Genomic DNA, 11,890 nt, shown 5'->3' on the forward strand with positions numbered 1-11,890 from the left:
CACTGAGGCAAATGTCTATTTGTGATATTGGGCTATACAAATAAAACCGATTTGATTTGTACCTAACTGTGACCATGGGATTCATTGTCATTGGTAATCAATAGTGTATTTATTTAAAATTCTTTATCATAACTTTAAATCTTCAGGTTAAGGTTGGGTTTTGGCAAGGACTTCACGACATGCAATACGAGGCATATTGCAACATATTGCAATATTCTACATAGTTCACTGAAAATTTTAAAATCAGAGCTGAAAAACAGGTTTCTACGGTGGCTCTGAGCATTCACAAAAAAAAATCACAGCTAATGTAGCCGTTAGCACACTCAGGATCTCGTAATTACGAGATAAGGATCGCCCCTCTCATTCATCAATAACGATGGTTGGCTGGCTGCAGGACGGCAACGACTCTGTCCGACCTTATCGTCTTTTATTCCTGCCCTAAAAGCACACTTTACTATCTATCTATCTATCTATCTATCTATCTATCTATCTATCTATCTATCTATCTATCTATCTATCTATCTATCTATCTATCTATCTATCTATCTATCTATCTATCTATCTATCTATCTATCTATCTATCTATCTATCCATCTATCTATCTATACATCTATCTATCTATACATAGGCCTACACATCTGTGGTGGTTCCACTTTTAAATAAGATCCGATAGTCAGCTACAAGTGGTCCGTGAAGAAATACCTGAGAGGTGGTCACTCATGTCAATGGTATTGACTGCATGGCCATTGACCAGACACTTTGTTTGACAGTTTGGATGAGACTAGCGTAGAGATGTTAGGATGACTCAACAGTAAATGCCTCAGCACCAAACAACAGACCTGTAATTTAAATCAGGGATTCTCCTCCTCCTGACCAATCCATGCATAAGGTCAACCAGGATCTGAAATATGTCCAAGGGGACCCCTATCTAAAACAAACTGAAGGTTACTCGGCCAATTTTTGTCTGCATTGCAGAATATGTAGGTTGATTTGTCTACCAAGTATTACAGTAAGACACATTTGGTAAACATTGTGCAGTGCTGCTCTATCCCCACAATACGGGTGTGCACACAATACAGTAGGCTACAGCGCAGTCATCATTGGTCTAATTTTTTGCAAATATACGAATTCATGCACAGATTAATAAATCCGCAAATGAAATGCGAATATCATTTGGAAAAATTAGAACATTGCAACACATTTTCTGTTAATAACAACCAAATGCACACATTTCATATCTTAGATGTTTCCGTTAAAGTCATTAACCGCATTAGTAAGCTCCCTATTACAATAATTTAACGTAAATCATCAAATATTATGTTTAGAAATAATGAAAAAATGCAAATGGAAAGCAAAGGACGTTGTAAGTGTCTTCCATAGTCCCAATTAATTGCGTCGCATCACAAATAAAAAAATATTGAAAATCCGTGGCTGTCTTGCAGACTGAGGACCATAATTGCTACAGGTACCGGCTATTGATGGATCTATCATTTCTGTTACAGGACAAATGCAACAATTAATAGATGCTGATGCGTTATAAACATGAGCTAATTAGACAACACAATGCAATGGAAATCGATTCCTTACCTGCAGAATAACTGATGATTAACGGTGATTGGGAATCTGCACCAAAAAAATATGACAGTCAAGGGCCGACGAAACCGAACGTTGCATTTGGTGCAACAAATTGTCTACTCTATGGATGCTGCAAAATAGTAGAAGCTTCTTATTAGCGTCATAAGACTGCTATCGAGGAACACGTAGGGGCCGGATTTGATGAGAAAGCATGCATCCATAAAAGTGCGCCAATTGCATCCCAATAAGACACCCATTACGATGACAAACGCCAATGTTGTTTTGTTTTTTCCTCCCTCCCTCAGCATCCACTGCGCACTCAGGCCAGACCCTACCCAATCCTGCTGCTCTTCTACCCGCAGCAGCAACAGCGATCTTCGGGCATTTTCGCTCCTGAGTGGCAGCGAAGGGGGCGAATGGGAGACTGCTCAATACTGAGGGGAAAGCCAATGGGAGAAGATTGTTTCCCTGTTGCCAGGGCTGACAGAGTAGCAAAATTCGCGCGTGCGTTCGTGAGTGCGCGCACCAAGAGAGAGTGACGGAAATGATAAATAGCCTTCGATGGTCCAACTAATTATCTGAAGACTTAACACATGGCCACAATAAGACCTGCAAGCGTGTTACTTCTTCAGATTCTGCATTTGTCTATTATGGATCATCATAAACTGACACCTGAAAACTTGTGTTTGCAGTTGCTGCATCACTGGCAGACGTGCTGTCTCCCCCTGTTACTCTCGAACTCACATCAACAAATCTGATGGGACGGTCCGGTGCCTGTCACGAAATAGCGAGCTGAGCTGTGACGTTTATGGGGAGATTTTGTGAGCCCACAACTGTGTACAATGAAGACGACAGAGTTCTGTCATTGTGTTGTAGGCATAGACGAAACGTTGAAGTTTCTCATCCTCTCATTTGCAGTCTCATTATTGTCATTTAGAATGAATGCAGAAATATCCTTAATTCACCCAGCTATGCACATAGGCCTACTCATTGTCTCTTTGTTTACAACAGGCTCATTGTGTATATCCTCACATTCAGAATAATGAAGCCAAATATAACCATAACATTTAAGGTGGCTATGAAGAGGCTGTCCTCACCATGTAAAAAGGGATTTCCCACAGTGTAATATTATTACTATAGGACAATGACATACCGTGTTTCATATGAGGGTTTTAAAATGATAATTGTGTGCTTTGATTTGGTTTCTGGTTTACACAACTGCGAGGTTTTGCTGTAAATGGTACTGTATATAGCCTACTTGCTGTAAAGGTAATTTACAAGTAAAACAGTGTTTGTAGCACATTCTGATGGATTCTCCTCAACCAGCTTGAAATAAAATGTGTTACCACAATTGCCTATGTTAGTGTAAGTGAAAAAAATAAATACAAAAAATACAGTTTTAAAAAGCTCCCGCATACTGACACATATATTTAAGCTTTTGACTGCTGAGGGGAATCACATTTTGGAAGCAGTGGTGCACTTCTTGACATGACTGCATGGATCATTTTAACGGTACATCATTTAGGAAAAACTGATTCCATCATGCACTGTAATCATTTTTAGAAATACAGTCAGACCTCCACCTACTGCCATCTCCCTCCCCAATCCAGCCGGCTCACCAGTTGTAAAAAATTGGATACCTCAACACTGGTCAACACTCCACTCCTCAAAATAATAATAAGAACATGTGTTCCTTGTTTTAGAAATAAATTGTATATATTCCACCTGGTATACTATGTCATAATGGAAACGATTTGTATATGAAATACCTGTAAAAGAGATATAAACACACACTGTTATTTACAGTCATATGAAAAAGTTTGGGAACCCCTCTCAGCCGGCATTATAATTGACTCTGCTTTCACAAAAAAAATATAAAAGTGGTATGTCTTTAATTTACCAGGAACAGCTAAGTACTGTGATGTTTTCCAAACAAAGATTTTTTGAAAAGCAGTATTTGGTTGTATGAAATAAAATAAAATGTGAAAAACTGGCTGTGCAAAAATGTGGGTACCCTTGTGGTTTTGTTGATTTTAATGCCTGTAACAGCATGTAAAACTGATGACTTTAAACACAAAATTGGTTGGATTATGTTGTTAAGCCTTGAACCTCATAGAATTGTCTGTTTAATCATGCGAACATGTATTTTAGGTGCCTAAATCCAAGTTGCACTTCTCTTTGACTCTCTGCTGAAGTGAGACAGAATGGGATCATCAAAACAGCTCCCAAAAGATCTGAAAAACAAAGATTGTTCATTGTCATGGTTTAGGGGAAGGCTACAAGAAGCTTTCCCAAAGGTTTCAATTGTCAATTTCGACTGTAGGGAACGTTGTCAGGAAATGGAAGGACACAGGCACAGTGGCAGTTAAACCCAGGCATGGCAGACCAAGAAAGAAACAGGAGCGGCATAGGTGGAGGATTGTGAGAATGGTTGCACACAACCCACAGATCACCTCCAAAGACCTGCAAGAACATCTGGCTGCAGATTGTGTATCTGTACATCGTTCAACAATTCAGCGCAATTTGCACCATAACATCTGCTTTTTATAAAGACCAAATAACTTAATTTTTGTCTCATCAGTCCAAAGCATTTTCTTCCAATATGAATCTGGCTTGTCTAAATGAGCTTTAGCATACTCCATGCAACTGTATCTGTGGCGTGGGCGCAGAAAGGGCTTCCTTCTCATCACCTGGCCATACAGATGTTTTGGTGCAAATTGCACTGATTTGTTGAACCATGTACAGATACACAATCTGCAGCCAGATGTTCTTGCAGGTCTTTGGAGGTGATCTTTGGGTTGTGTGCAACCATTCTCACAATCCGCCGCATATGCCACTCTTGTACTTTTCTTGGTCTGCTAGACCTGGGTTTAACTGCAACTGTGCCTGTGTCCTTCCATTCCCTGACAACGTTCCTTACAGTAGAAATTGACAATTGAAACCTTTGGGAAAGCTTCTTGTAGCCTTCCCCTAAACCATGATAATGAATAATCTTTGTTTTTAAGATCTTTTGGGAGCAGTTTTGATGATCCCATTCTGTCTCACTTCAGCAGAGAGTCAAAGAGAAGTGCAACTTGCATTTAGGCACCTAAAATACATTTTCTCATGATTAAACAGACATTTCTATGAGGTTCAAGGCTTAACAACATAATCCAACCAACTTTGTGTTTAAATTCATCAGTTTTACATGCTGTTACAGGCATTAAAATCAACAAAACCACAAGGGTACCCATATTTTTGCACAGCCAGTTTTTCACATTTTATTTTATTTCATACAACCAAATACTGCTTTTCAAAAAATCTTTGTTTGGAAAACATCCCAGTACTTAGCTGTTCCTGGTAAATTAAAGACATACCACTTTTATATTTTTTTTGTGAAAGCAGAGTCAATTATAATGCCGGCTGAGAGGGGTTCCCAAACTTTTTCATATGATTGTATATGAGGATCACCCAGAAATTGTGTTGCACCTTTTCTTGGTATTGTTCGCACAACAAATGATTCTAGCAAAACCTCAGTAGATTACTCATTGACCATATTTATAAAGATTTTACATAAATGTAGGAGAATGTAGATTTTTTTTCAAAAGTCAAATAAAAATAAAATAAGTAGCCTACTATAATAAATGTATTAATACTGATGTCAAAATTTCACGTTCATAAATATCAATTCAGCATTAAAAAAGTCCTTATATAATATAGGTTAGCCATGTCATTGTTATCTATATATTTTGTATACTGGTTTGTATACTTTTGTATGCACATTCTTACAATAAAGAATTGTTTAAAAAAAATAGAAAGGAAAAGCTGTAAATAGCTTGTACTTTATACCCCGAGTATAACCTCTCAGGCAGAGCTTTATCTCAGGCTGCAAACGGGTTGGCTTTTTTTCTCCATGGACCTATAAAGAAAGGAATTCTCCCGTCTAGCAGACACAAACCGCACACCTTTATTAAAAAAAACAGTTACAAACGTTGGCAACGGTCGGTAAACTGTTTGAGAAATTAACCTGAAAAACCTAATTCGGGGCCTAAAAACAAATATTTCAGCAACAAGCATTTCAATTGGCTGAAAGTCTGAGCCAATCGCTTTGCTTCATATACACGCATAGAGGTTGGCAGACCTGTGACATTCACTGTTCTCATGTCTGTGTCAAGTGAATAAATATATAAAAATGAACTTTATTCTGTCGTCCTTTTCCCAACTGCGTGGAGTAACCCATTTGACCAGGTAACAGAGTCAACGCATTGTATGTTTGACAAATTGAAGAGCCGGTTGTGTTTGTTTACGATGAGAACATTGGCAAGCTAGTTTAGCAGTAAATTAGCAGCGTGGCTAGTTAATCGTGCAGGGAGCTGGAAATCCACAGATTGGAAATTACATTATTGTTATTGCGACGGTTGATCAAATCGTACTATATTGATATCTTAAAAAAGAGCTTATCAACATGTTGAATACGACCATATTCTATCTCATAGTAACAGTATTACTAATAATGTACAAGGGGATATTTTGCCCAATCTGCAGCTAATTGACTACTGGCTAAAGCTAGTGGCAGTGTGTAATCCTTGGGTCCAATTATATACTTTAATAACCTTATATTTATCGTTTGTATTAATTGGCACTTAAGTTCTACACGTGTTGTGATTTTAAATTTACTCCATATTTTTCCATATAATTCCCCATATCTATGAAGGACTACATGTGTATACTAACTCTTAACACATCTACTGTAAATGTTGAATGGGTGTAAATCACAGGTTGATATGAGTTCAAGTAGCTATTAAACTAAGTACATACAGTAAATATAATTGTTGTGTTGTTCATGGAAACCAAGGTTAGGGATCTGTGTACGAAAGTTTCAACTCAAAAGCATCAGCATCATTCATTTATTTTAGAAATGTAGTGTAATAACAGTGCTATTGTTGCATAATGCTGAAATTCTATAACAACAATTATTGATCTTTCAACAGCATCCCTGCAGGGAAACTTGCTGTAAATGGCACCACTCACATTAGATTATTTAGCAACTGGATTTTGCCCAGATCAGCTGTAGCACCTCAGATATCCAGATGCGGGCCTCTTTCTTCACAGGCCGAGGGCTCAGGAGTATTCCAACAGCTTCCTTGGCAATACCAGCAGGTGCGGACGCGGAAAAGAGGCACAGAGTATCAACCCAAGAACATCAAACGCAAGAGGACCCACGGCTGGATCAAGAGGCTCAGCTCAAAAGGCGGCATCGAGGTGCTTCTACGCCGTATGTTGAAGGGACGGAAATCCCTCTCGCACTGAAGATTCCCATTGGAAAATACCTGCAAGACTTTCAGGAAACATACATTGGTTATGAAATGCTGCTAGTGCTCAGGCTGCTCAGCAAATAACTTGTGTATTTGGTTAATTGGTGATACTGGGTGTGTCTTGGGTTTGGCCTTCCAACCACGTTTGTAATGGGTGGGAAAATGTCAAGTGCCCTTGAAAAACAAGTTCCATTTGCTTTGGGTAAAAAGAAGACCCAATGTCTCACCCATTTTTTTTTCATCCATAATGTTTTCGTCATAAAGAATACATGTTTGCAGATGTACGTATGTTTTTTTATTTTTTAGTCGGCGTGTGTGAAATCATTGCTTTCGAGGACAAAATGTGTCATTAAGAATGATTGTCATCTTCGTATTCTCAAATGAAAACACCAGTTGTGACTGACTTGGAAATAAAAAACATCCCTGAGAGCATAGCTTGCTTTTGCATTTGTGAAGTAGAGATCTCCAAATATAGTTTGTGGACAAAGGTTTTGTCTTTGACCCAATTGGCTGCTATCTGCTATTGGTGACAAAGTTGTTGTTGTTGTTTTTTCAACGGAGAGCAAAAACAGAGTTTAAAGGGGCAGTGTGTAATATGACATCATCAAGAAAGTTCTAGTATGCAACGCTCCCTGGGTAACCCCACCCCTTTCGAATAATAACAGAAGCTACAGTGGCCTTCAAGGACAAGAATAATTCTAAATTCTAAACAATGCACCTGATGACATTCCAACTATGACGCTTCCAACATGGCGGCGCCCATGCCTTGGTCCAAGCTATGGAGAAATATGGAGATATATGAGACCCTTTCTAAGGGAAAAAATAATCAATCTTAAAAAAATATTCAGCTATTATACACTAAATTAAACGTACTTATGGATATTATAATTATTTTCTACCAAGTCTGCTATGAAAAAAATCCCAAAATTCTACACACTGCAGGTTTAAATGAATGTTAAGGCTATTTCTTACAGAGTGTAGTGCAGTTTGAGAGAGGGGGGGGGGGGTCCTTGTGGACCTGTGTTACAGCAAGCAGGGGACCCCCCAAAATACTGGCCTTTCAACAGAATCTGAATTCAAGTGTTGAATTTACTTACCAGGGAGAAGTTGGGATAGAAAAAAAATATATTAAAGAAGAAAGAATTGAGGCATTAATTGACAACGATGAATGCCGAATTATGAGCATACTAGTAATAAGAATATTTCACACAAGCCTTCTTTTGGGGTTCTCACTGTACTTGAATAATACACAATTAAACATACATTAAACAGTAGCTGGTTCAGTAAAAGTTTAAATGTAGTTTTAGTAAATATTTACCACCGCAAGATGATCCTATAAGCTTCTAGTATCACTTTACTAATATCTGTGCATTAAACATTAATCATAAAAATCAAAGGGACATACAATAATAAACTGTAAATAGGATGTGCAAACTAATGATTAGTTATTATTACATTTCCCCCCAAGTTTTAATGACAACAATGTATTGCTTTGGAGATATGCATAAATGCATACTGTACATGGAGGAGGTCATAATGTAGAAAGTGACTGTGTTGTTTGCATGCCTCAACCCAGCTTGGATTGGAGGATTGGTCTATTACATAATCCCTTTTCAGCCAATAAACGCATTGCTTTCTTTCCTTCGTCACGCATAGTACACTGTTCAACCAATGAGGTGCGTTGACTCTCGGAAGGCAACCGCCCCCAGACAGACGAACAACAAAGATGGAGTTGTGAACTAGTAGCAAGTTAGCTTCCTAAGGACGTTCAGTTTCAGTTTTTGTGTTATTATCGTTGAACGAGTGGAGACTTCGGACTGTTTTGAAGTGTCGTGATGCGAGCATTTCAAAGTCAGACGTAGTGTATGTTTTAGAGCAGCCGCAGGAAGCTGTCGAATGGAAAAATAAACCGGTGTCTTGGCTACGACAAAGACAACAAGGCTTAGTTCTCAGCTAGCTGAAAGTAGCATCTGCTCGTTTTCCATACTCACTGTGCTCAGCTAGTAAACGAGCGGAGAGCGTGACTCGGACAAACATGGATAAGGTAGGTTGTTGCTGGCTTGTCCTAATCGTTTAGGCATAGGTGTTATCGCGAATAGTTATCAGGACCGATTGACATGTTGCTTAACCTACGTTGTGGCCAATACTAGTAGGCTAAGTAGTAGCCTGTGTCGCCTAATGCCACATTACTGCCACGCTATCTAGTGAAATATAGCAGAAAAGAGCTGTTACCCAGCAGCTATGGCTGTGGTAGTCGGCCTTGCTTGACACCCGTTCGTCTGTTCTGTTCATAGGGAGATTTCCTGAAGGGACTACCTGTCTACAACAAAAACAACTTCAGCAGGTTCCATGCAGACTCAGTTTGCAAAGCATCAGTGAGTCATCTCTCTTTTTCTCAATATGCGCAGATAAAACCATGTCCTCAATTCACTTAGTAATTAAGGTCTTAACAGTCAAAACATTTTGCAACACGCAATGGACTAACATGGGTGTCAATATTGTTGTAGAACCGTCGGCCATCTGTGTATCTTCCCACCCGGGAATATCCATCGGAGCAGAGTAAGTGCATTGCATTTATAAAACGTTGTAGGCACATCTTACTTGTTTATCAGAATTGATGAAATATTGTCATTAGCACACATTACAACCATTTTTTTAAAGTAAAACTGTCAGTTTCTTCATATCCCAAATTACAATGTAGTTATTACTCAATCTGTTATTTAAGTCAATACTCAAGCGGGAACAGCAGATTTCACTTGCATTCTTAGGTTTCTGCATGGGTTTTAACTTTGTGCGTCTGGGGATATAATCAGTGTCGGTTTTGTCTCTGCTCAGTAATAGTCACAGAGAAGACAAACATCCTACTGCGATACCTTCATCAACAGTGGGACAAAAAGGTGAAGGATTTAAAGATAGTTAGTGCTGATTGTACCATTTCTGATAGTAGATATACTCTGCTGTATGGTTCATGGTTTGCAAACCGCGTTTTTTTCTTTTCTTCTCACTTTAGCAGAATGCAGCCAAAAAGCGAGAGCAGGAACAAGCGGAGGGGGAGAACACGGCGCCTCCGAGAAAGATCGCCAGGACAGACAGTCGGGAGCTGAATGAGGATTCATAAAGCGCTGTGCTGTTGATGCACAGCCAACGAAGACTGACCTATACAAACAATAATGCACACACAGAGGATAAACGTTTGCAAACCCTGGCCTTGACACTGAAGCACACAAGGATCGACACTTTTCAGACCACAGCCGGCATGTTATTCTCCCCCACCCTGCCCCCTAAGAATAAGAAAGGAAAATCCCCTTGTCTTAATGCTTGCATTTGACTTCAGATATCCCCCTTAACCAAAACCTTTTCTCCACAGCTTATTCACTATATCACCCAGTATGTTCTTTACTTCCAAGACACCTCTGCCTCAGATTTAAAAAATAACATGCATCTACCTCCATCCTTTTTCCTCATTCCCTCTGTTTTTCCTTAATTGATGCTCACAGCTTTCTTTAAAATATGCAGGGAGTGATGTCATTGCTCCTCTGCAGCTATTTAAGGGTGTACAGCTATAGTTATTCATACCATTTCTGAGATATGCACATTTTAAGTTAAGCAATTTTGTGACATCTCATCTTTAGTGGTGAGGGATGTTTTGTTTTGGATTATGTAATGACACGGGCCCCTTTTAAAATTTTAATTTAGCTCATCCTTGTGGGATTGCTTTCTAAAAATAAAACTGCATTGTGTTCGTTGCTTGGATTTGATTAAACATTCAGGGTTTGTTATGGACTGTTATGGAAGAAGAAATGTTCTTGTGTTTTCTCCCAATGAATAACGATTTATTGCCTTAAAAGGAAGTGAGCGTGTTTTCACTTTGTCTTAGATTCCCGACCCTTGGTTTACATTGTTTCAGGTTAAGAAATGAACCACTGTTGAATGGATATTAGAATGTCTTTTCAAAATGGACACATTCAAACCTTAACTGACATACTAGGAAGTTTAAACTCTTTTTGTACAGTGCAAACTGCAGATTCTGTAGCCATATTCTCTCTTAAGTTAGATGCTCCATAGTCTGTGATCACTGATCAACACTTTATATAAGCATAGCTTGCATCTTGTTATTGCAAAGTGAGCAAAATAATTGATGGAATATGTGACTGACTAAAGGTATTTAGCTGTACTGATGTGTTAGCTGCGTGTTAGGACTGCTGTCAATGCTTGGTATAAATGTGCCATTCACATCTGCTTAAATAGGTCGATCTTATGGAAGGATTCTGGGTTTGGACTTTATAAACTGTTCTTGCTCATAAAGTGGGAGAATCTCATGTGAATGCTCCAACAGTCCTGTATATTTGTACAGTATGTATATTGTGATTGTTTTGACCTCCCTTTTTTATCAGGTAACAATACCACAAGTATACATTTTTTTTCTTTCTAAAGTCTCTATGTTATTTGATTTTCTTTGGTCAATTTTTTCTTTAATGCTGGAGGGATATAAGCCAGTTTACTCAAAACAAATATGCTTTGCACCTTTTAGAAACATTACTTTTTGTGTGCATCTATAACGAAAGATCTGTTGCAACCTTTATTTGCCTACTTTTTCGATAATGTTTAAAACAATTTACAATTCAGTCTGCTAATGTACATTTTTACTTAAGTCACAGATTGATGTTCAAAAGTATTGGAATATATTTGAGCTTGGCTACTCATGTAAAACATGTAGAAAATGACATGCAGTGTTTTTCCCCCTCAGACACAGATGAGAGTGCTAATTCTACTTTCATATGGTTTGTATTCAATCACCTAATTAAGTTTGGAATGTGTCTTTTGTTAAATGCTTTGCTTTGAGTTCATTGTATAAATGTAATGTCAATTACAGATCTCGTATAGATTACACTGTAACATACAGTAAAGGCTGTAAAGCAAAATGGTTTGGTTTGAACTCAAGAAACCCCCCCGCCCCCCTTCCTGATTGCATTTCTTGTGTGCAAATACTGTATTTGGATACTGGGCAATAGTATACCAAC

The 11,890-nt window shown here is 38.5% G+C and overlaps 1 protein-coding gene across 2 annotated transcripts; it reads left to right on the forward strand.

Annotated features, from left to right (window-relative positions):
* The first annotated feature begins 8,596 nt into the window (after positions 1 to 8,596).
* Positions 8,597 to 11,695, forward strand: LOC307255820 (DET1- and DDB1-associated protein 1-like). Of its 2 annotated transcripts, none has more exons than XM_080034619.1 (5): positions 8,597 to 8,913; positions 9,164 to 9,244; positions 9,377 to 9,428; positions 9,705 to 9,766; positions 9,880 to 11,695. In XM_080034619.1, exons 1-5 carry the CDS (start codon positions 8,905 to 8,907, stop codon positions 9,985 to 9,987), a joined length of 312 nt encoding a protein of 103 aa, XP_079890745.1. In that variant the 5' UTR covers positions 8,597 to 8,904; the 3' UTR covers positions 9,988 to 11,695. The 2 variants fall into 2 exon arrangements, with proteins under 2 accessions (XP_079890745.1, XP_079890746.1); XM_080034620.1 differs by having other exon boundaries at positions 9,883 to 11,695.
* Positions 11,696 to 11,890: the final 195 nt, after the last annotated feature.

Source organism: Ammodytes marinus (genome assembly GCF_949987685.1).
Source record: "Ammodytes marinus genome assembly, chromosome: 9".
Classification (NCBI taxonomy): domain Eukaryota; kingdom Metazoa; phylum Chordata; class Actinopteri; order Uranoscopiformes; family Ammodytidae; genus Ammodytes; species Ammodytes marinus.